This window comes from Dromaius novaehollandiae, chromosome 9 (assembly GCF_036370855.1).
Source record: "Dromaius novaehollandiae isolate bDroNov1 chromosome 9, bDroNov1.hap1, whole genome shotgun sequence".
Lineage (NCBI taxonomy): Eukaryota > Metazoa > Chordata > Aves > Casuariiformes > Dromaiidae > Dromaius > Dromaius novaehollandiae.
Window position 1 is genome coordinate 20,410,363 of NC_088106.1, and position 25,802 is coordinate 20,436,164.

Here is a 25,802-nt window from a genome sequence, read left to right on the forward strand (position 1 = left end):
GGGGGAGCTGCGCCAGACGCGCGCGAGGTGTTTTATTTCGAACACAACCCAACGCCGTTTTACGCTCCCAACTTGGCAACGCGGGCGCTGGCAGAGGGGGCCGCGGCTGGAGGCCGCGGGGCCGGAGCCCGCAGCCCGCTCTGCCCCGAGAGCCCCGCGGGGCGGCCGCGGCCCCCCGCGCCTCGCTGGCCGCCCCCGCGCTCACTCACCTCAGCCGCCGCGGCGCGGCCCGGCCCGAGCAGGGCGAGGAGCAGCAGCGGCGCCAGGCGGCCGGGGCAGCCCGGCCCGGCCATCTCCGCGCTCAGCGCTGCCTGCGCGGCGTCCCGCGGAGCTCGGCCCGGGGCGCAGGGACTCTGGCCCCCGCTTTTGGCCCGGGGATGCCGCCTCGGCGCTCCCGGCGCCCCGGGGTGGGGACAGGGGCCGTCCGGGCCGGGGCGGGGCCGCCCGCGCCGCCCCTCCGCTCTCCCCCCGCGCCGCCTGCCCGGGGCACCGGCGGGCGCCGCAGTCCGCTCCTCAGTGCTCGGCGGGCATGGAGTGAGCGAGGAGCCGCGGCTTTCCCGCCGGGGAGCGGAGGTGAGAGCCGGGCCCGGCGCCGGGCGGGCGGCGGGGTCGCGGCAGGGGCCGCCCCGGGCCGGCCGCACCTGGCGCTCGCCGCGGGCCGCCCAGCCCCGGCCTGCGGCGGCGGGGAGCGCGCCGACCCCGTGCTGGAGCCGGCCGCAGGTCGCCGCCGTGCCCCGCCGTGAGGGAGAAGGTGGTGGGAGCGGCCCCGGGGCTGCGCGGCGGCGGCGGGAGCGCCAGCGCGGCCCGCCCGCAGCTTGGCCGCGGCCTGGGCCGACCGGCAGCGGGCTCAGCCCCAGCCCCGCGGGGGGCCGAAAGGGTCGGTGAAACCGCGGCAGCGTCTGGGGCGAAGCGGCGTCGGGGGAGGCGCAGGGAGTAACTGAGGTGTCACTCGCTGCGGCCCAGGGCACTGCCGGCGGGGATCGCCGCCTTGCAGCGGTGTTTTTCTTCTAGCAACGCTTTCCTCTTAAGTGTTCCTAACGAAAGCAGCGGAGACCAAGTAGCTGATCACACGCAGGACAAAGTGCTGTCTGCTACATAAATGAGAAGCTGTGAGAGCTGTTTCTCCCCAGGCTTGAGCTTGTACATTATGAAAGACGTGGTCAGCTTGGCTCTAAAACCCCAAGCATCGGTGACAGCAAGCTGGCAGAGGTAGAGAGAGAGAAAAAAAAATCCCTCATTTTCAAGCAAGGTTGACCGTGACCATGTAGAGGAAATAGTATCCTGTAGAAAAATCACTAAATTGATCCGTCTTATTTATCAGATTCCTAAACCTATCAGCAGTAATGGTGTTATGCTCTTGACCCAGGAATACCATAATAAGGACAAAAATAAGGTCTATAGTTGTTTATAAGCAACAGGCACTTAAAACTGATAAGTACGTAAGTCTAGCCTACTTGTTATAATGCCCAACTTTTGTGCCAAAGTTGGAAGTAGTAGTCAGTAATTGAAAATACCAGTGGTGAAATACATTTTGTGAATCAGATTGCAGCCTAAATTGTGGGAAGCATTTAAACTTGCTTACTGTCCAACTTACTCCTTGCAAACACTGCTCTGTTGGAAAGGCATGCATGAATAAAAATGGATCTTGCTTTTCTGGCAGGAAAAAAATACCAGCTCAGTCTTGTGTGAATCAACACAAATGTGGGTCATCTGTCCAAGCTATGAGGGCATCGTGATCATTAGAGAGCAGCAGTGGCAGCAGTGAACACAGCCTTCATAGAGTTAAACTGAAATTTAGTGTTAGGAGAACTGGTGTTAGAAGGCAGCAAAGCATCATTAACACAAATGTGAAAACAAAAGCGCAAAGTTCTCTGAGACAACAAAATTAGAGGAAGAAAATGAGACTACAGTGGAAGACAGTGGTCAGTATTCAAAAATGATGTGATTTCAGATGCAAGATGAACAGTATAACTCTCATTGAGTACAGAAGAGAATACTTAAAGGAGAGGTCTTAAATACAAGGCCAAAAAAATACTGGAAAAAACAAAAGAGAAGTAGAAGAAAGCAGACCAAACACTGTAAGGAGACATAAATGAATAGATGCAGATGACCTAGTGAATGAAGTGCTGCTGTGATAGATACTGGGTCAGTTTTCAAATGATGAAAACCTTGTGTGGAATTTTTTTTACCAAAAAGTGAGCAAGCTGAAAGCGAAGATGGGAGAAAGCCCACAAGGGAGATAAAAGAGAAGGACAGAGCATTTAAGCAAAGTTGTCTTCACCCCAGTCTTATCCCAGTACTATTTCACTGACTTCTGAGCCTGAGCAGCTTGCTGCTAAGAAGTGTGGCCCAAGTGCATGTTACTTGCATGTGTTATAGTTAAGAAACACCAAGCAATGTTGCTTTGCGAGTTTATCACATTATAGGAAAGTACACAGGGCACATGCCTGTATACATGTTTCTAGGACAGATAAGTGACTTCAAAGTAGCAGGTAGCTGGAACAAAGGCAAGAGCTGCCACTGATATTTTTTCTGCTGCTCATTGCTACCATAGTTGATGGCATCCATCCAGAAAAGGTTTACAAACCCGTGATGTGGACTGTACTGATGATATTGCAGTAGTCCATGGTATCTTCAGAAAGCTATGAAGTAAGAGAGACAGTCCTGGCTGGCAAAACATCATGCTAAGCAGGCTCAGCATGCATTGTGTGAAAATATGTAACTGCATCCTCCTGTAGAGAAGTTTTACAAAAAAACCCCAAAACAAAACAGTGCAGGAAGGGCAGAGAGGACAACCTCAATCCTAGAAAGCAGGTGAAAGCTGCAACAAGCGAGAATTTGGCTTTTTCACAGTGTTTGGTATTAATAATTTTTGCTTTGATTTTGTTTCTTCAGGTCTCTATACTAAAACAAGGTTATCAGAATCTTATTTCTTTACAGTTAAGGATCTTCTTTGTGGGAAACACTGCAGTTATGTGAATTTAATATAAGGTGCAAGGTTTTATATGTTAATGTAAAATAAGGAATGGAGCTAGATATTTAAGGAAAAGGATGAAAAGAGTATGGAATAGCTGCATCATGTATGAGGCAGGAGTCCTGTGGAAAACAGCATATGTTCCTGTACTTAAACCTACTAATCTAGTCATATGCATTAAAGAAACACATTGAAATTGAACACACAATCCTAATTTTTATTTCCTAACTTCTGAATCCTTGTCTTTTCAACTTCAATGTTCTTGTTACACATGATGTTGGTTTATTTGTATATAATAATACAGTTGAGGCTGTTCTAATTTGTTGTTCCTCAATAATTGCAGGTGTGTCTGTCTCAAACTATGGTTCAAGTCCTGTGGTCCTATTTCATCAGAATCCCTAAATATGAAATTGTCTTTCTTTTTGATTCACTAGAGGCTAAACTTCTGGGTTATGTTAAAATGCCAGCTTTTTCCTCTCAGACCTTTGAGAATTCTATAAGCTGAGGTTTTGTGATGCTTGTATAAAACCTTTCCTATGGTATTGTTGAGTGTGTTATCCTGGGGTTATTTGTATCTTCTTTTGAATTAGGTCAGTATTCTATGGAGGCAACTGTTTTTATCACTACAAAATGTAAAACATGAGATCAGTTTGACATACCAGTCTAAATAACTTTGTAGTCCTTATATTTTTGCACTGGCTGCCAAACACTTCGAACTATAGGAGGCTTGTCCAGAAGACTATGGGTTCATTTAAAGCTTTAGATAGTCACAGTAAAATAACAAGCTGAGTCATTTAAATCTTCCATTCATGTATTATGTATGACTTCAAACCATGTCAACTGGTTGGATCAGAATGGATTTTCACTGGAAAAGCAAAAGGTTCTCCGCTAATACAAAGCAAACTTTGTACCAAATTCCCATTTCTTCTCCATTTTCAGGATAGAAGCTGTTTGAGTAATTAAATAATGAGTAGTGGGCAACAAGAACAAATTTTTGTAAAGGCTAACATTTTATGACTGATCTTCTATTTTCTGTCTGAGGCAATCCTTCCCTACACTATTTTATTGCCTCACAATCTTGCTTATATTATTATCATAAAAATCAACGAGGTGGGAAAGTGGTGTTATTCCTTTTTTTGTTTTTTTTTTTTACAGAGGGAAACTAGGACACAGAAAGAGACTAAGGATTTGGCAGATGAACTCATTAGTGTACAGTACATGTAGGGTGTGAACTTGCAGTATTTATTAGCTGCCCATAGGCTTTTTACTCATTAGTGAGTGCACGGTAGCTTATCAAGTCTCTTCTTCCTACTGTGGGATGAGGATACACTATGCATACACATAGTTGTTAATATTATTTATGGATGAGCTCTGCTTAGAAAGTTGTTACATCATTTAGCTGTCAGGTGTTAATTACACTAAGTAATTGAAAGCAATACAGTAATGTTTCAGGAACGGTATGCTTTTATTTGCTTTACAAAGAAAAGATAGCTGTTTGTTGAATAGCTATCAGAGAGCAGCCAGTTTGCTGTAGGTTCACGTCCTTGCTCCCTCTTCAGTAACTGATTGCCTTGCTTACTCAAGGAACTTCTCCAAAGGAAGTGACCACCTGTCTGTTTACTCTAAGCAGTGTTCAGTCTCCTCAAAATTAACCTCCCCAGATCTGGAAGACTTCAGCACTAAAAAGTAAAAGCTAATGAAAATCTGTGCTATGGTAAAGGAAAAGTTCAGCCTCTAAGTCCTCAGTTTGGAATATTCTCTGTGTCTTTTCTGCTGGATATGCCTTACTCCAAAGGATTTCAGTTTTTTTCTTATTTTAGGGATATGAAGGTTTGCACAGCAGCTGGCCCCTTCTTTGGATTTCTGGAGCTTGATCTTATAAAGAGATTGCTACAACACGTGCACATAAAACAGTATATATTTTGGTGGGCCCAAGTCAGATGTCACACATGCACTGTGTAGTTAATTTGTGTGTGTAAAGTCTGAGCAAAATGCTTATTACTTATTCTGCACTCAGAGTAGCTGTCCTTTCCTCAGATGCATACATGGACAATTGTCCAGCCCAGTTTGCAGAAGATACTGCTAAGACTGGTCTTGAAAATGCAGCCAATATTTTCTTGAATTTTTTTTTGATGTTCATTAAGTCTTTACTGAATAAAGGGGTCACATCTTTTTTATGCTTTTATCAAAAGTGGTGGGTATGATAGCTTTAAAAAAAATCATGCAAGGTGCTCTGTTCATTATTTCAAACACTGAGTGAAGACTTGCCTTTTCTAGGGTGAAATCTTGTACCCTTTCTATGTTGAACTATACTTTCACCCCTATATAGACTCCTTGAAATAATTCAGTTGGATTGCTGATAAAATAAAATGCTACTTGATTAGCGATAATAAAATGTAACCCCAACATAAAGCTGTTGCAGTATGACGTACATCAATGGTTAAGACACATTTTGGTCATTGAGTAGTTATTCGTATTTGTACATCAAATGTATATTTTAATATAAACAGGTTCAGAGGGGAAAACAACAACAGAACGGAACAGTGTTTATAGACCAACTACTAACAGAAGGAAAGAGAAGACCTGCTGTCTAAAAAAAGGGGAAAAAAAAGTGCTGCATATTCAGGTCCTCAATCAGCGTGAATGGCATTAACAAAGGATTCATCTGAATGGATTAAATGGATTATCACAGCTGCCTGGTGAGTTTTACAGATCACAAAAATTTTTGACTACAGTCACTGAAATATATTCTTAGCCATCAGTTTATAGCAATAAAAAACCACCAGTTAAATGATTTATAGTCTTGTTATAAATTTAAGAAACATGCAAGGTAGTTTATCTTATTTTTTCTTAATTCTTGACCTAGAAATTTATACCATTTAAATTTCAGGTATGACACTACTTAAATAGTAGAAAACAGGAACTATAATTCTGTGAGTCTTTTTGAAGAGGAAAGATGTTCATACATTCTAGTGATAAGATGTTTGGGGAAGAAAAAGTAATGAAAAACTCAAACCTGAATGCCTGTCCCCAGTAATTTTGCAGATGAGGGAGAATTATTACAAGGGATGCAGAAAACTTTAATGGCCTGGGATGGAAATACTTGTTAGCAGCCATGGCAGGAGTTCTTTCTGGAGGAGGGCCATCCTAGAGGAGAAGATTAGGGTCACTATAGTCAGGAGTGTTCAAAGATTGTTTTGTGGGCTCAACTGTTCCATTTCTGTAATATCTTCCAGAGAAAGTGGATGCAGTTTTCCTTCTTGTATCAGGTCTTTATGCACCTTCTTGCACCACAGTCTTTAGGACTGTGAAATTTAAGTTTTTCTGTCTGGGAACCTGGCCTAGCAAATGTACCTTGCTTGAACCGGACACCTCTTCTGCTAGGCAGTCTTCAATTGTGTTAATATGCCTGAACTGTCTCCAGTGTCTTTTTCATGTTTATTTGGTTTTTGCAAACCCAGTCTGCTTGCTATTCAGCGGTTGCCCAACGTAGCAGCCTCCCATCCTAGCCATCTCCCCAAAGCAGCTGTTCTTGCCTTTTTTTCTTGCTATTTGCAAGTGACTTGCCTCTAAAGGTCTTGTGATGATTTGAGTACACAGACAACATCTGTCTGGCTTCAGGAGACAGGGATTTTGAAATGACAGAGGACGTTTGACAATCTGGCAAACACATGCCTGCCATACGTTACTGGAAAAAGGGGAGACTTCAGCCTGGTACATGAAGAACATCATCATCAAATTTCCATTTCAGCTGGCAAAAGTTTCATGAAAACTTGGCATTTTCTTGAATGAAGAATAACTTGCACCGGGCCGATGTTAACATGGGAAAAAATATTTAGAGAGACTGTCTGCAAATTCGGGAGGTTAAAAGCAAAAACGGCCTTATAAATTAGTTACAGTCACAGCATGGACCAATGGCTGCTCTCAATTACTTGGTCAAAGTGTTCCCAGGTAGTTAAATCCTTTCTATACCAACTCACTTGATACATTAAGGAAGGAACTACTAGGATTAGCAAGGACACAGTGGCTACCAATCCTTTCTCACCAGTAATACCTGCAGCAATGGAGACTGTTGTATTTTGTGGGAACAGAATGGAAAATAGATCTTCCTTTTGTAAGAAATTCCTTTGCCATCATATAAGCAAATGAGAGACTGCCTGGTCTGGGACTACCATGCTATCTCTGGTTATATAGTCTCAGTTTCAGATATGGGGCTAGGTGTGTAGCAAGTGACCAGCATAGTGACATCGGGACAGCCCTTAGTGTAGCTGCAGTGCTGTTGCTCCTCACCTTGTGCTACTTTGTTAAACCTAAACCTTCTGAATAACTGCTGTACCCCACTGATCTTTTTTTTTTTCTCTCTTCCTAGTTAGTGCATACCTCTCCATATCTCATTCTTTCTAGTTAGGAGAGTTCTATATTTATTATACTGCATGCACTTGGAAAAAAAAAAAAGCCCACTGAACAAGCTTATCTCAAGAGTGCATTTCCTTTGTTTTCCCACCAGGTAGGTATCATGCTGCCAGTAAAGGTGTAAGGTCACTAACGATAATGCATATGCCAAAATACAGGAATTTCTCTCATACCTTCTCTTTCTTTCCTTGCTGTGTTTTCTTTCGATTTATCTATTTAGAGCTTAGACACTGAGTATCTTCCTGGCTTTTGAATCAAATTCTCCATACAGAAAGTATTAGACCCAGTGCTTTCCTAGAGTTTACCTCTTCAGAGATGCATCTCAGTGGACTAAACATGGAGCCAATGATAACAAATCTAATGAAACCCAACTCTGACAGCAGAGAAAAGTTTTGAACTATAGGACTATTTGTTTATGAAAAAAGGCTGTAGAAATGATGGTATTTATACATATATTCCAAGTCTGATTTGATTCCAGTAGACTTTCTCAGCTGTGTTTGGAGAACAGTATTATGCAAAACTTTTCCACCAGCTACCGCTGTAGCTGATTATCTGGTTATCTCATATTGTTTAATCAATCATTTGTTTCTCATTTAGCAAGCGACAGTACCAGTTTCTGTCATCGGTTACCACTAATTATTTTTATATATATTTTATTTCTGTAAGATATGTGCATTTGGAAAGAAAAAGCAGCAGGAAACAATTTTTAAAATTCTATACAGTAAATGTATATAAATAGCTAAAATACATTAAATTTGTTAGTATTGAATTTATCAGTATGTTGCAGTGCATACAGAGGTTGTATAATTTAACATTCTGAATCTGTGAATAATTAATAGTCAGGAACAGTAAGCTTAGGTTTACTGGCCCAGTTCTCAATGCTGCAAACAGCTAACGAAAAGTAGAGTCTGCCTGAACTCAGTAGGACTTTGGGAAATTTATTCTGATGCCTAAATATTTGCAGGATTGGAGTGATTTTTTTTTTGCAGATTTTACTGTAGTCTGTAGAAATACCACAGTATACAGTAGTTACAGATTACAGCCAGATATAATTTATCTTTTCATACAATGGGTGAGCACTTACATCATGTTTATTTCTTTTATTGCTGCAGAAGTTTTGGCCTACATTTCTGTTATACTTTATCTGTTTCTTATGCACATAGAAATCATAAAGGGCAAGATTATAGTCCTTCACTAGCAATGGTTGGCGTGAAGCTGGGCTTCCCCAGCAGCTGCTCTGGGATCATGTAGCTATTCTGAGTGTCGCTCTGCTCCTTGCTACCACCCTGCCACCCTTATCCTCCCCCCGCTCCAAAAACAGTACCAGCCCTCTTTTCTTATTATGTCACTCATTTTGGGGCCGATGCAAGTCACCTCCTGTCTCTGTTTGCTCAGGGTCCACCCCATGGTGTCTGTGGAGGTGCAGAAGTCTGTCTGGAATGGTTGCTCTCTGGCCAGTCTTAATTCTGGGACAGGGGTAGGTTACGAGGGAGAAGGGAAACAAGGGCTTTTACATAGTCTTAGTCATCCCTGTCTATTGTCAGTTTCACATATCCAAAAAAGATAAAATTATATAGCATGTGCTGACCATTTCTTGATGAAAAGTAGTACCTTTATAATTGTATTTGTTTAGTAAATAATCACTCCAAACAGGACTTAATCAGGTGTACACTCTTCTCATTTTTTAGAGGATACATTTTTGTGAAGGTTGGATACTGGAAGTTTAATGTTAATTTAGCCTTTTTCTTCTTTTAAACCAGGTGGCTGCTGATTGTTTTTTCAGCACAAGAAATTGATGGGGTAAGTGATACAGATATTCACTTTAGAAAGTTGATAAATAGGATGATATAGTTCAAAGAAGTAACATTATGTACACCAAAACATGCTGTAGTTGTGTAAGAAAATTGTGCTGTTTCTTTCAGTATTTCTGCACTTCTCTTTTTCATTTCTGTTCCTGTTGCTAAGCTACTTGTGCATGCCGTACCTATCTCCCAGCTCAGCTATTTTGTAATCTTCACCTTTGGATTCTTTTAGATTCTAACTTTCGCATCTTTAGATGCATTCAGAAAGCTCATTTATAAAACTGTCATGCACTGAATCTGTCTCCTTCCTTATGAGTTCCTTCAATGGCTCTACATTATACTGTATATTTTACTTATTCTAGCTTTCAAGCCCTTTTTACGTTAAACTGGATCTTAAATTGGTGTCTCTGTAGATTCACATCTCTCCGAAGCCGCCATTTCATATATAATATACTCTCAACATCCACTTTACCTTCTTCCCTGTGCTGTCCTCCATATTACCCTCATGTTTGCAAGACCCTCACTGAAGCTTTCTTTGAGTCCATTCTCTTTACTTCTTTCAAATATTGATTAAAAGCTCTTTTTTGGTTTTTTCCAAAGGGTCACTCATCTTCCCCTTTACTTGTGGTAGGCTTCCACAGCAAAATTAGTCGCAGGTACAAACCCACCAAGACAGCAAGTAGGGGCTTCTTAAGTAACTTACTTGAACCTTTTTGCCATTGTTCTGCCTTTGTTCATGAGCTCCACTTTTCTTTTTACGCAATGTTAAATACAGACACTATATACATAAACAGCTCTAGCAGTATTTATCCTGTCTCATTCTAATGACTGGGTTACAGAAGAAGCTGAAAGTTCAGTACTGGTACCCAACTTTCGTACCTTGAACAATATTGCTAAAAAAGCCCCCCCTCCCCCTTTTTTTAGTATCCTCAGCTGTGTTATCTCTGAAAGTGATAAGCATGTATTATTTCTCAGGACATTATTTAATTATCTGCAGTCTGATGCAAATATCTTAAACACAAAAATTAATTTTTCTGTAGTTTCTCCCAAACAAAGCAGTAGAACAATATTTTTGTCACATTTCAGAGCAGCATGAGCTTGCAAATTCTTCAGTTGTCATTTCGTATAGACACTGAAAATCTGCACAAATCATTCCATATTATATTTGCTATTAAAAAGTGAGCGATGGCCTATGCAATGATTAAAGATGGAATAAATCAAAAGGCTGAAAATATTTACTTCATTTTGAAAATGAACATACAAAAGTGAGATACCAAATCTGTACATCACTTTGATCAGTAGTTAAAAGTAGCAGTTTCAAGTAACTGTGTGACTCTAGTTGTTAATACAAATGAATTATAATGATTGTAGAGGTAGTTTGCTTTAGTTTCTGTTGTGATTGCTGTGATATTTGCATTTTTAGCTGCAGTGTTGATGATGGATATGTTTTTTTAAATAAATGTGTCCTAACAGAACTAAGGAAAACAGGCTACCTGTTATTAGACACTTTCATTCCATTGACATTCTAATAGAGTTAAGTTTTTAATAACTAGGTGAGGGACTACTGTGGAGTAGATTAATAATTTCATGGGAAATCTAGTATGTGGAAGAGAAGCAGTCTGTGAGAGAGACCATCATACCCTCTTGTTCTGAGGTTTGGGAGTACCAGATATTCTAAAAATATTGTAGATAGAAAGAACAGAATTTTCCCTCCTTATCTAATATTTGTCAGTGTCTTTCTCCTTGAAAAATTGAAGTATGAGCCTATTGTGTTCCGCTAATCATTAAAACCAGTAACAAAACAATGTTGACCTTGATAAAAATGAAATCCACGCTGAACAACTATTTTCTTGCTATCACTGTTTGTTAGTTTACTTAAATTATTTTTAAATCTTTTAAATTCTTGTCATCCTTTTTAAAACTGCTTTTATCATTTACACACTAAATTCTATTGAAAAAAATAACATGACCTAATGGACATTCCAACCACCTAAAAAAGTTTACAAATATATATGGTGTGTATAATTAGTATGTGTTTACTTTAATGCTAGTCATTGGGAAATAGAAAAGAATAATAAAATCATGTTCACTTATCACAAGGGAAATCTGCTGAATTTACATTTTCTGATATTTTAGGTTCTTCTCAAGCATACTTTTTTCCCCTCATTTCAACTTCATGAAATAAAATAGTCACTTCCTTGCTATCAAGAGCACAACAAGGAAAAGTTATACTTTAAAAAATAAGTAAATTAATGGTAGGCAATGCATAATTACACCATGCACATACTTTTTTTTCTTTTTTCATTTAATGCAACAAGAGTTCATATATATATAAGGCCTTATTGCTGAATGGTCGTCTTGATATTCAGCCTGTTTTGCATTTTATCATTTCATCTTACTTAATGTCCCAACCTAATGGCAATGGGTTTACAAATTATAACAGGTTCAATTCTGACTTTGTTAAAATATTTCTAGATGCAGCCTATTTCCCTATTTATATTTAGGTGTAATATTTAGCTTCACTAAGAGAAACTTGCAGCTAATATCTTTCCCCTTCTACATCATGCTGTTGCTTATTGCTTCTACTTTGCCAGCATGTTTATGTTAGTTAGGGGTCCAAGAAGTTTAGGGAAATTTTAAATGTGGGCAGTAGTGTTGTATAAGCATTGGAAAAGGTTCATATGATACTAATAGACAACTTCTAACCCATTCAACCTAAATAAACATCAGCACAACAAATGTTACTTGTGGACTGCCACCAAAAATGCTGAGGCATCATCATTTTTCAGTCCTCAGAGAAGCAAAATTTCAGAGATCTGCTGCTTCTTCTGTATCACTAATATGAACAATTATACATAGTCAGACATGCAAATCACATGCTTGTGGTACCGAGATTCACCCTCACTTTGCCCCATGACTTGCAAAAAAACAAAGGACAAGCTTAGCATGTGAGAACAGCTTTTAGGCTCCAGTAGTGTTTTGTGCTGCTGATGCTCACCAAGAACAGGAGAGCTGTGTCCATGCTGTGTGTTTGTCATGGTCCGCAGAGAAGCACTCTGGCCACCTCCCAGCTGCAGAGAGAGTGCATTTCTTGTGCCCTGTGCTCCCAGTGTTCCCCACTGCCAGACCAGAGAATCTACTGGAGTGTAGATCTTTGCCTACAGCTGTGGGTTTCCTTCCAAATGAAGCCAGGGAATGTGGGACAAAGCACATATTCAGGCCTCACTTGGAGGTACAACCTATGCAACAATTACAGGCACATGTTTGGAAGTGACAGATAAACATACAAATCACCACTTTTCCTAGCATGAGGTAGCAGGCTCGCCAGCTTGAAAGTGCGGGCATCATTCCTAAGATAATGATTTTTCCCCTCAGATCGAAAACACCCTCTCTTTATTGTGTCAAATTGAAGCGCTACGCTATATTCTGAGGGTTGCTGCTAAGTCAGGTTTCTTGTTCAGCAGGAGATTGCCCTGTGGCTATGCAAGGGTAGCCAATTTTTTTGGTCTTAAAAATCAACTATTTAGGCAATATTTGTACAGATCAAAAACTTTAGGGTGTACCTTAGTTGTATACAAAGAAGTAATAGAGTCTTAATTCTGATAATGTTTTTATAGAGAATCCACAAATTATGTTTCGTTCTTTAACAGATATATTTACTTAAATATCAATTTCTTCCTAATATTATACCCTTTCAGGAATACCCAGCAATTTAAAGAAAACTAATGAAGTGCCATGTCATGTGATAAAATAACTGCTGTCTACTGCATATTATTAAATTCATAAATTTTTAATTTTTAGGGAGAATATGCATATATTGACCCATGTGGGGGACAGGATTGTTCAGTTTGTCGGTGCTTTCCAGAAAAAGGATCAAGAGTAAGTGATAAATAGAACTGATAACGCTCGTTGTAAATACTGCCTACTTTATGCTCATCACTCTTCTTTCAAATCAATATATCTGGTGAACAAAAACAAGTGAAAACAAACAAGTCTGTATATAGCAAGTTAACGTAATTCTATCACTGGTATGAGGTACAGCAATGGTCAAAGGAAATTCAGATTGCTTGTGAGCAGGTTTGCTAGTAAATTAGGCTTGTAATAATCTCAGTAGCTTTGTTGTTGTTATTAAAGAAAAGATTCTTTGAGATCAACCTGGTGGTTAGACGAAGGTCAGTATTAAAATGTATAAAGTTAGAAATCTATACTAGTTTTCTCCTAAGAAATTGCTTTTACTGTTTACCAGTTTTGTGAGAACTTAGGTGTTTCTTGTTTTGGTTAGGTCATTTGAAAAAGCTTGGTGTTTTTTCATTTTACTAGCTTAATGCACTAAATTAAAACAAATCTGAATTGTCATTGCCTTACAAATAATTGTAAAATGTGAAATGAAGCCTAGGCATTTTTCTTATAATAAACTAGAACTAGTAACTTATACATCTTCCCCGTCCTGTTATTTACTTTACCACCTATAAGAACTGGATACCATCTCTTGGAAGTGCGTGTACACATTTGTCAATTGAAATATGGTCCAGCTATAACTAGTTTTTATATATTTACAGTTCTTTCTCAAAATATATATAGTTATACAGTAATAGCAAATGTATTTTAAGTGTTATATGAAGAAAGGACTCCCTTAGATACATTCCATGTTTGGCAAAAACTGAAGAAATTCAGTTAGTGAAAGAAATTGTTTTCGTTCAAAGCACTAATATTAGAGTTTAGGGTTAAAAAACTTACACACCATGGATCAGTTTTGAGAAGAACACCTGCCTGCTCCATTTGTTTCTGTCTAACCTGAAGAAAGTGGCCACAGAAGCAAGGCACACCTTTCGCTTCCTGTGCTTCTGCTTGCTGCAGTCAGCTGCATGCTTTGCTGTGTCATGATCACTGCCTGGGTGTCCTTGGATACTATCCTAATCCTCCAGGATTATGTCTATATGAAAGTCCCTTGTGCTGTAGGATTTTCATAATACAGGGCCTAGGACGTGTCTATCTCTGTAACGCTGTGTTAACAAAGGGGCATCCCAGGAAGAGTATTTTGGCTAGCAGCATCATAGTGTCTCTCAGTGCTACTGAATAGACTGATTTGGATACCAAAAAAATGGATCTTTGAAACTGGAGGAAAAAAAAATAGATGATGAAATTTCTCCCGATTCTAATTCTCTTTCAGTAGCCTGGAAGTTCTGAATTACATGCCTCTATTCAGTCAATAATAAATACTCACTGCAGTCGTGAAGGCTCTTTACTAAGCTGTCCTCCCCACCTCAGTTAAACTGAACCATGGTTCATGCATTTGCAGTTAGTTTTCTAAATACTTCCAAGGATCTGGATCTAAGTGCCAAATAGGCATGTAGTAGAACAATAAATATTTTAAAAATAAATTCAGTGCAGTTAAGGAAATTTAAATCTGGGAATCATACCCTACCCTGAAACAGCACTGAAATACAAATACACACTGACGGATACAATATTTCCAATGTAACATGAATTTATATTCCATACAGTTACCACCATTCATCAAAATGCAAGGAGTAAAAGCCACTATATGAAATATGGCTTAAGAAAAATCACCTCAGATTGTTACAGATATTTTCTATACTAATGCAAGGTGATGAGTTCTCTTACATAGGATTGCTTAATTTTTTTTCAGCCTGTAACCCTGTTCATTTCTGAACTGTGCTGTGTTCCGTCTTTGCACTCTGACACACTGACTAACTTTGCTTCCTAGCTTTTGTGGAGACTACCCATTACAAAATAAAAGACTTGTTTATCTTATTGTTAGCTTTCCAGAACACAAAACATAATGTTTTATCTACATTTTAGTCTGAATTTTGCTGCCAGGCCAGTTCCTCTGAGGTTGCAGTCTTCTTCAATCCTATCTCTGAAGTGCTAGAAATAGATGAACATTGAAAGCCTCTGGCATTGTACAGTATGCAAGCTTAAAATTTTAGAAATACACAGATTATTAAATAAATCTTCTCTGTAAAGAAGCAGAGATATGGGCAACAGCATATATTTGGTTGCTTTGTACCATGTTTTCCCTTTTTTTTCAGTAGTTAGCTAGCTGTCAAAAATAAGGATGAGCTAGCCGCCTCAGCAAATGATTGCTGCAAGCACAAAATGACTCTGGCAAATTCAGTTATCTTGCTGGCAAAAGGCAATGCAAGAATAAACCCATCCAGACCAGCTGGAAAGCCTGTCTTGTAGCAGCCCTCCATCGATACCAAATCTTTATTTAGCTCTGTTACACCAACTGCACTTTTGGGAGCCTGTGCAGAGGCTGGATAAAAGAGGCAGGATTTGAGTGAGCCACATCAGTGTATGTAACGAAGACCACCATATGGGGAGGGAGGGGTGTTTTTTGGTTTTTCTCTGTTTTGCCACAGGGAGTCAGATGTAGGGATTCCCTTCATGATCCTGCACTGAATGTGGTAATCTAAGACTTTCTGGGGAGCAAGGGCAGCTTGTCTCATTATTGTACTGGTAAGGTATCATCTATGTTAGAAACACACTAGGTCAGACTCATTTTGAATTCAGTAAACATGTTATTCAGACAACTCATCCAAGGCCTGCAACCAAATCCTTCACTAGGCTAGCTAGAACATGACCATTCATATATTATTCTGAGTCTTTGTTGCTGGTTGAATAATTCCAAACAGTTCCAGCTTCAATGGAAAAATTTAACCAGGTTTACAGATGCCTTATAATTTAGTCTTAATATATGACATCGTTCATCTCTCCTAAAAAAGTACCCTGGGATAGAAGCTATGTAGCGAAGTGCATTATTTGTAATAGATCTGGTTGAATGTGTATGAATTATTATATATAGGAAAGATGCTGCTTGTATATAGACTTTCTGCTAGACATATGTCGTAGGGCCAGCTTAGAAGCAATAGCTCAACATCTGAATAGGAGTCCAAGCAACACATTGCTAGTGGTCACTTCCCTACATCCTTCTTCTCACACTAATGAAAAGGGGATTTTTAGAGAAGTCAGGATACCTTTCTACCTCCTGATGAGACAGCAGTTTTATAGTTTCAAAGTTAAAGCATGCACGTCTGCTAAGGGATTCACTTTGTCAGCAGACTGTGAGCCAAATATTGTTGCTAGTTTCATTTAAGGGATTTTTGTTGAAATACAAAACACTATTACAGTTATTTGATGACATTGCCCTTATACAGATTTTAGAATGTTGCCTTCCTTTTTAAACTTTCAGTGGAAGCACTGCCCACTGGAACTTTAGCTAGTAAAGTGAACGTATAGGTTATTTCCATGTTTGGAGCAGAATACCTTAAATATTTTCCCCTAAAATAGCCAGAGACTAGGATAACAAGAGAATAGAAAGCTAAAATTGGACTTGTAAATACAAGTAAGTAGAATGGCTGTCAGAAGTGTGGTATATACTTTGAAGTTTCCATAGGAAAGCAGAACTTCAGGTCCTGCCCCAGTATCTTTGGCATAGTACATAATGAGCTTTCTTTCTATCCTTTTTTTTTTTTTTTGCATGCAGTTTAAATATGATTAGTTAAAGCTGCGATTATCAGGAAAGTATAAGAAAATTGTGCAGCCAACTGTGAACATGATGGGAATTGAATTTAACTTCTATTTCTCCATTTGAAAATCTTTTACAACATCAACATAGGAAGTCTTCTTCACTGAAAGAGGACAGGATAATTGAGGTTGTAGCTAAAGCAAGAATGATCATTGGAGAACTGGCGGCCATAGCTGAATGAAAAGAAACTAGACAAGTTGGAAGGAAAGTAGGAGCAAATATCTGAACTTTTATTCAATATTTTATATATATAACCGAGCATACGCATGCATTGGTTGCTATACTGCTTTTTAGAAGAGCTTGTGTACCTGTTCATTTTATTTCTCTCACCCTTAGATAACTGTTCTATAGAGTAAACAGATTTGCATTACTATTCATTAGCAAGAAACCACTGTCTGAAAAACATTCTCATCAATATTCCTAGTAGTAGATCCCATTCTAATAGCATTACAGTTGGACACATCACAATGAAAGTTTAATTTATATTTAATTGGGATTACAACCTTGCTGGAGTTAGTTTTGCATTATACTATTTATCTCTTCATTTTATGTCAGAATTTGAAAGAACTCTTTCTGCCATAGGACTTCGTTAAACTGTGCTGTTAAATCTCTTTGCATCTACCATGTACCATTATACATATTAATTTAAGAACTACGGAACAGTTAAATGAGGAAAGAAAGTCATTAGTGAAAGCGTATAAACCAATGAGCACGCTACACTGCCACTTTGGAACAACTGAGACTTCTCCCCGCCTCTTCTCTCCCAGTCAAAATGTATGATTTTTCAAGAGGCAAGAGCAGCCAATTTTATTAATTATAGGCAAACATAAATTTTGTTCTTCTACTTTGCTCTCTTACAATCCTTAATTTTAATTTTCTCCTACTATGTCCATCATATGATGATGAAACCTTTCCTCCATTTTCCCTCCTTTCTCTAAGTCAGTTTCTTGATAACTCCTGCAGTATTATATCAGGGGCATCCAAAAATGCTGGATGCTCTAACAGAATTTAGATGGTTAAAAAAAAAAAAAAATGTTTGCAGTTAGCACTGACCGATTATAAACCTGTCCTGTGCCGACCCCGGAGTTTTATCCCATTCAATTCTTTTGGCTTTGTTTATAGAGTTAAGTAGATTTAGAAAGCAAGCGTCTATTCATGACCCGACCTGATCTAGCTTCTGCTATGAGATCATGTGAAATGCCTGGAGCAAAGTGAATAGCAAATGTAACTCAGCAAGACCAATGTTCATTCTTTTGCATATGAAGCGAGTGGCTTGTTTTCACAGTAGTTTTAAGATTGTCCTTGATACCATGTAAGAGAGAACCTAGCAAACAAATCTAAGAGGAAGATCTCACATTTTTTGGCATATGAAGTATAAGGACTAAGCATTCTTGAGAGATACTGAGTTAATTTGTTGTCACAGGTAAGCTAGAAAGTCAGCTGATGCATGTACTTCAGGGCAGTGACGTAAAAATGGTGAAATTTAACTCTATGGTAGGTTTGTCCTCTGGCATCACTACTGTTATCACATTTCCATAACAGATCCTGTGGGTTAACTGAGTCCAAGTTATAGAACAGTATAAATACACTTAAGATTCACTAACTGGAAAATTGTGTAAATTCTGTCTGTTTCCAGGACTAAGAGGCATTTGTTAAACCGTGCTTATTTGCATGCTAATATGCTATTGAAATGTTGGGCATATAGAACATAAACGACAATTTGTTGTTCACATGGAATATCCAACATTGTATTTGAGTTTTCAAGCTGCACACTCAGGAAGCAAATATATAAAATTCTTATTTTTGACATCAAATACACATGTTTTAGCTGAATCCACTATCAGAGGTGCATAAACATTAGCATTTGAGGAGACTCAAATCTGTCCCATTATTTGCTTCATACTCTTGGATCATTTTTCCCAGTATATTAGCTATAATACATTTTTAAAATGGAAGATTTCTGAAACTAGTTATACATTTCTGAAGTGTTTCTATCATATTTCACATATATTAGCTGAGAACCATAGAACAACAGACCTGGAGAAACAGTCTGAAGCAGACCACTAATCTATTACTCGGCAGAGCAGTAGGCAATTCTCTGAGTTCAGTAGTTAGGTTTTGAACTGGTAGGGAATGGAGCCTCCTTACCAGGAAATGGAATAGGAACAGGATCACTCCACTCTCCTTTCTGTAAAGTCTCTTTGAGGCTGTTCTTCATACACCATGTCCACCTAGAGCATCTGTAAATTAACATTTTTCATATTAGATACGTTTCCAAATTTTTCAAAAGTTTGATCCTGATGGATAATCTTTTGTTTTGAGTATCTTTCTTTCCTCAATAATTTTGGTTTGTCTGTCCCACCATACTATATATAGTGCTTTTCCTCAGTTGCTGTAGATTGGCAACCTTTTACACACTGAGCAAGACCACCTGAGGGACTGCAAAGCTCTACAAAACCATTCATTTTCATAGATCTGAGTGACACAAATATTGCCAATCACTGACTTTTTTCAGAATCAGAACAAAAGTAAATTTGATTTTGTTAGCTAATCTGATGTTAATTCTTTGTGGTCTAAAGTGCTCCATTTGCAGCTCTCTGCTTTCAGCCATTAGCAGTCTTTAAGAGTTTCAGTGCCAAATTCTCTCTTATTCAGTGTTTCTCTAGCACAATAGTGACACCCACTGGCTTACTGGATGCTTTTTCTCTTCATGGTTGCACAGGATTAAAAATAAAACCAAGTACACTGTGAAAAATGTTTTCAGCTCTAGTGTGCTTTGTGGTGCTTTAGTGAATTATCACTGTGAACTCCAAGCAGCAGCATCAGGTAGTATGTTCCTGTAGCATATTGGATCATTAGAAAAAACTCTGAAAGAGCACAGACTTTTCCAATAGAGTGCAAGCACGATCCAGATGCAGAGACCAGTCAAGCTTCAAAGGTTACTACTGCATTTAACCAACTCAAAATCTGTCCATAGAAAGAAGTTGCCTAATATTTAAAAGTCACTAAGTGATCTGCTGCTTCTGAACAAACTGAGAATAAAGTATATCCCATATGTTTGAATAAGCTGTCACCATTTAACTCACAGTCAAAGAAAAATTTGTTTTGGTAAAGATAAGAGAGTGGATTTAATGCCAATTAGTTGTGTGTTTTGTCATCTGCATCTAGTCTGCAAAAAGTTAATATTTAGAAGGTAGATTTTGGAACATTGACTTACAGTAAAATGGTTTTGGTCCCAGTCCTACATAGTTAAAGTAGAGAAGGAGAGGACACCCCTACACACTCTGGAAGCTGTGCCTTTGCCCTGTGTGATAGACTCACTCTTCCAAAAGTGGAGAGGATATGGGTGGAGCTTAGAGGAGTAGCAGATGCTCCCATCCTGCTGAGCAAATTACATAAGAAAACATCTGTCTGCTAATGTCTTTGTGTGTTCTCCTCTGTTGCCCCCAAACTATTCCACTTCCTTCCCTTTCCGCATCCTGCCCTGGTAATAGAAGGACCCTGGTTACATGCCAGACTCTAGTACAGAATGAAAAAGGGCACTATATTATTTGCCTAGGATCCAGTTCTATGGAGTTGCTGAGTATTTTTATTTTTGTTCATGTGAACAGAAGGTAAATGCAATTTACACATCATTGAAACATCCGCGTAGGCTGTAACCTATGGTACTGTTCTAACTGAAGGGAATAGCTGGACTTCTTTTGACTTGATTGGCAATGAGAAGAGAGTCACAGAATTTGGTCCAATAGCATTAGCCAGTGATTTGTGATTTTTGGAGAATTTCCCTTTTTTTTCCATTTCCAGTTTAAGACTCCTTTTAAATGTCTGATTTTAACATAATTAGTGCTCAGGGCACTCAAAAAAAAAAAAAAAAGTGCTCTTAGGTGTCTCAAGTCAGGCAACAAAAACGATGAGTCATTCCAAATAACCTTGGCTATTGCCCTTTCTAAACAGTATTAAATGCTTTGCTGCATGATTCTGAAGTATTTGCAGTCTTAGTCTTAGGAAGCATGCTTAATTAAAAAAAATACAATCTTGTTTTGTCAAAAGTCAGTTTCTTAATGCAGGTCAAGCCCAGGATATGCTAAAATAACAGACCATAGTCTTGGCATGGGTAGTTCCTGACCTAGACAATTAACAAGGCAGTGAAATCCTAAAGGAATTTATTGGCATCAGATGGCAGAGCAGGCATAATATTCTGTCCATTTTAACTGAGCTAATTTGTCATTTTCACATGAGCATGACTACCTTCATCCTCTATTTAGACAGCTGTCCTTTACAGTGGTAGTCACACTGGATGGGCACAAATAATAGATGTGATAATAGATGTTATGACATGGTATCAGTTTGGTCTTTACAAAGTCATTATCAGTCATTATCAGTCTTTGAGCTGAAAGAAAGAGAGACAATCCACCGGCTTCACATGGCACGCTAAAGTTGTATCAGCTGTCAAATCTATTGTGAATTCTGGATTCACTGAATCTTTTTTTTTTTCCTCCCTCCTCTCTCCGGACTTCACTACCTCCTACTGAAGACATAAACCCTGGAGTCAATTAAATTCACAAGCTAGCAACTAACTTAAGACACTTTATCAGCCTAAAGGACCACTTGTCTTGGAGGTGTTTATTGATTAATTGTGATGGATAGTTAGAATTTGTGCAGTGTCTAAGGTTTTTTCTGAGTACTGTCAAAATCAGATGTCTTCAACTGTCTAAAGAATATAACATGATTTGAAAATTTTCTCTTTCAGCTCTTGAAAGCTGAGCATGTACATTTTGAATTAAAAATGTTTAAGTTGCTGCAGAAGCTTCTTGTCAACAAAATGCATTGTTAACACTAAGAGCATTAGTGAAAAATAGCTAATGCCTTTTCTTTCCTGTTGATGAGTGCTATGTTGTGTAGTGACAGCTAATTCAGTATAATAAGAAACTACCTCTCCCACCAGAAAGAATGGTTGAAACATTTGTATTTTACTATGTTATTAGTCTCATTCATTTTGTTTTCTTATACTCAGAATTATGCTTTATTGAAAATGGCTGTCTAGTCTTTTTTATCAAGTATTTGAAAGGTTTACTATCTGCATTAGGAGTTCTTAAATGAATAAATTCAGTTTTACAACAGAGGATGTGCAAGGCACTGCTGAAATGCCAATAGATAGGCTGCAATTGTTTATGCAAGCAAACATTCAAATTGAATAACAACACCCAGAATCCTAACTGTCCATTCATTGTTAAAAGGATTCAGAATCAGCAGAACCTGCTGCCACTAGTCCTGAATTTGCATAACAGTTTACACTGTTCAAATTAGAGTATCAAGAAAATTACAACAGTTGTTGAAGACAACTTGCCCATCCTTTCTTGGTATTTTTGCCAGGGACATTACCGAAGGCAGGATCAAGGCTTAAGTGAGGAGAGCCAGAAGAAACAACTAGAACATGAGTTACACAGGGATATTATTCGAAGAAGTCCTCTACTATCGCTATTTGTAAGAGTAGGACTTCTTTTACTAGTCTGTGGACTAAACTCCTCATAGCTTCAGGGCTAGTAGCGATCCACTCATATCTCCTGTACTACGTAGGCCAATAGTATGTTGCTGTACCAAGCAAATAGTTTGGAGTAAATTACATTCTCATTACTCTGTTTCTTTGCTAACTTGATTGAATGATGCATTCCATACTTTTCTTCACTTCATGCCCAAAATATCAAATAATATTGTTTTTATCATATTTTAGAAGAAAAATAGAGGCTAAATAAAAAAAGGTTTAGCACTCTTCTTGGAATTTACAACTAGACTTTGTTCAGACAGATTCAGTCTCTTAAAATGTTTACTCTGAGTATAATGTAGTTTACTGCTTCAAAGTAATTTGATTCCTGAAGCTAACATACCTATCTACAAACACCTTTGATTTCTGACATGTTGTTTTTCTTCAACCCATTCATAGAAATGAATGTATGATCCATCATTTCTGTGAATGGAGATTGTACTGAAAAATTCTGTACTGCCCTAAGTGGTCTTAGAATCCTGTACTTTTCTCTGGAAAGCATAGGGCTCAATTTTGCTCTTTCTTGTAGTAATGTGGTATAATTGATAGGTTAATTCTGAAAAAGAAAGCAAAATGCTCTTCAGCTGGAAGACTAAACAAGTTAGGGCAAAACAAACATACAGAATGTTAGAGATGAGAACTAAAGACCTGTAAATTTGTAGGATTTGTAGCGTTAAAAGCGTAGATATTTCACATTTCAAGCTTGTTTGATTAGAAAGCTTATTTTCTTCAGCACTTTGAATTTATGATTTTATAGTTGCTTAACTGCACAGAACAAAAACTGCAACAAAACCAAAGCAATCTCCTACCAATCCTATAGACTCAAAAATCCAGCTGCTCTTTGGAGTGGAAACTTTTTTCACTTCTGGAGAATATTTATTATTTTGGAAAAATTAGTAAAAATAGATAGAAATGGTCAGTATGGTACTGAAGGGACAGATACTCACTTTAGAGCTACATACAGATAAATGACATTCTGCACCTCCTTTTTAATACAGTTTATATAATCTGTTAGAACTGATACTTTTCATAAATATTTTTGCTAACAATTATATTTTTTATGTTGGAAACTTTGCAACTTTTAAAATGAGGCATTAAAATCTGAGAGAGATGATAAAAGATATTTGAGATAAAAAAAACTGAAGATAGTGAACATACAGTATGATTTGAAAGAAAGAGTGAACTTTCTCAATTTGTTCTAATGTTTACAAAGTCCTTTTGCCTAAAATGAACCATCACTTCTCTGGTGGCAAAAATGTGATGCTCAGTGGAGTCCTAGGCTCACAGAAGTGCTACTTACCTTGGGAGAGCCAGGAAGACTTGTAGTTTTTCACAGTCCTCTCAGAGGTGGTGTTGGAGACCTGATGAAGGTGGAAAGAAGTTACCATCTTAAGGAAGTTTTCTAATTGGAAGTTGTGTTCCTATAGTATCTAATGCATGGAAGAGGTCTGCAGTCTGTACAGCAAGCTGCTTTGACTCATATGTATGTGTGCATTGTAAGCCTTGTGTTATCCACAGAGTCATCTCCAAAATGCTGCCTGCTCTGAGATTTACAGCATTATTCACTTACTACTTTGGATTCTTTTCAGGGTCAGCCTGGTGAGCTGGGAGCTCAAGGTCCAATTGGATCCTTGGGATCTACAGGACCAGCTGGTCTGCCAGGTGAAAAAGGTCAGAGAGGTGAGAATGGGCAACCTGGGCCAGCTGGAGAAAAAGGTGATAAGGTAGGAAATAGCACAGAGTTCTTCTGGGTGTGTGCCATATGTAATGGTAAATAGTGCCAAGTGAAACAGAACCTGAATGATCAAAAAACATTTGCCAAATCCCGCTCTTGCTCACATAAAATTGTCACTGAAATCAGTTACAGTTTTCTTTGAAAAAAATGTATAGGGGGATATTTGCTGTGGATAGCTACGTTAGAATCATCAGAAGAACAAAAAATATGAAAGAGATCCAGTCTCTGATTGGCATCTACCATATCACCCTTAATAACCTCAGAAAGGGCTGTGGAAGGAATGTGCAACTCAGGGGAGGAGTATGGTACTTTAAAAACAGTGTTGTACACTAAGCAAAACATTATTGCCACTTACTCTGTGATGGGAGTTTAAGTAGCCCTTGAGGTCCTTCTCTTTCATAGTTGTACAATCCCTGTGCTTGGCTCTTGGCACTTTATATTAGTCTTAATGATCTAATTCCACTGATCTTGGTGTGTAATTCAAATCACAAAGGTCAGTTTCTAACATCGGTGAAATGTAAGCCCTGTTGCTGTAGTCGATAGAAAGTGTGCTGCTGGTATTACTAGAACAGGAGCAGAGTTGTGAAATGACATACGCAATTATTTTATAAGTTATAGCCAACTTCCTCTTATGTGTAGTCTTATAGTCTTTAGAGAATGAATTTTTGACATTTGTCCAGGACCATCTGTGTATGTGTAACTATCAGCTAGCCTCATGCTAAGGCTGTGTACCCTTTGTCAGATATTTATTTCTCATTACAATCATGGCTTTGATTCATATTTCAAGCAAGACTGTTTCTTATTTCTCCCTATATGGTATAGCATATTCTTATTTTTCATTCTTTTTAAGGGTTAATGACCTCAACAGCTTTGTTTTTCCGTGTCATCTATTTTTTAGGGCCCAACAGGAGTCCCGGGATTTCCTGGTTTAGACGGTGTTCCTGTATGTATTGAGTGAATATTGCTTTATAAGAATTAGTCTATAAAGTCATAGCAAATCCTCTAATAGAATAATACACTCAATAAATTGGTTGGTTTTATACCCACTATTACTGTGTCACCTATGGAATTACATATTTTGCAGAAATGTAAAATACAATGTTAACAACTGTTTATTAATAATAATAAACTCCACAAAATCCCAATAAAATAAGTAAATCATTTTCATGGAGAGGGAGTAGTGAAAGCAGAGACTGGCCTAAGTCCATAGAGCACATAAGTGTCAGAGGTAGGATTAAAAACAATGAGTTTATTTTCTCAGGCTCTATAGCAGGCTGCAGTCTGCTTTCTTCATTCTTAATTCCAAAAGTATCTCAAATCATTTATCCTTTTTTGTTTGAACTTTTTGATTTTTGCCTGAAGTCCTTTTGCAGGAAAAAAAGCAACCACTGAGTCCAGTGAGTTTTACCTGAATAGGGACTGAAGTAGTAAAGTGGGTCTTAGGTATATCTTTATGTGCATGCGATTATGCATTTTTGTGACTCTGGTTTTCAGTATGGAAATGATGTGGTAGAAGAAAGACAATATTTGTTAGATCCAGTATTTTGAAAAATGCTGTTTATTATAACTGAATTCCTATGCTGTTATTGGTTTCATGCAGCTTAAGCAAAGTAAAAATGTTGAATTTTGAATGTGAAAACAGAGAACCAGAAACTGAATGAGTGCCTTAGCATCTGCTTGTCAGCTCTCCGTACTTAACAATGGGAGTGCTGCCAGAATGTCTGTATAATGTGCAGGTCACAAGGCCAAAATTTAGCACAAGAAAGAAGAACTCCCAAGAAATA

The 25,802-nt window shown here is 38.5% G+C and overlaps 2 protein-coding genes across 5 annotated transcripts in view; one reads left to right on the plus strand and one right to left on the minus strand.

Annotated features, from left to right (window-relative positions):
* The window catches only part of COL4A3 (collagen type IV alpha 3 chain), a 68,283-nt gene extending 67,883 nt beyond the window's left edge, over positions 1–400 (minus strand). Inside the window, exon 1 of the mRNA XM_064516895.1 lies at positions 210–400. Coding sequence (XP_064372965.1) covers positions 210–293 — 84 coding nt within the window. The 5' untranslated portion in view covers positions 294–400. The remainder of the gene's footprint in view (positions 1–209) is intronic.
* Positions 401–477: 77 nt separating this feature from the next.
* COL4A4 (collagen type IV alpha 4 chain) overlaps positions 478–25,802 on the plus strand; it is a 77,300-nt gene continuing 51,975 nt past the window's right edge. For all 4 annotated transcript variants that reach the window (XM_064516896.1, XM_064516898.1, XM_064516897.1 and 1 more), the window contains exons 1-6: positions 478–573; positions 5,485–5,673; positions 9,148–9,187; positions 12,991–13,068; positions 23,873–24,007; positions 24,917–24,961. In XM_064516896.1, the coding sequence (XP_064372966.1) occupies positions 5,618–5,673; positions 9,148–9,187; positions 12,991–13,068; positions 23,873–24,007; positions 24,917–24,961 (354 nt within the window). In that variant the 5' untranslated portion in view covers positions 478–573; positions 5,485–5,617. The remainder of the gene's footprint in view (positions 574–5,484; positions 5,674–9,147; positions 9,188–12,990; positions 13,069–23,872; positions 24,008–24,916; positions 24,962–25,802) is intronic.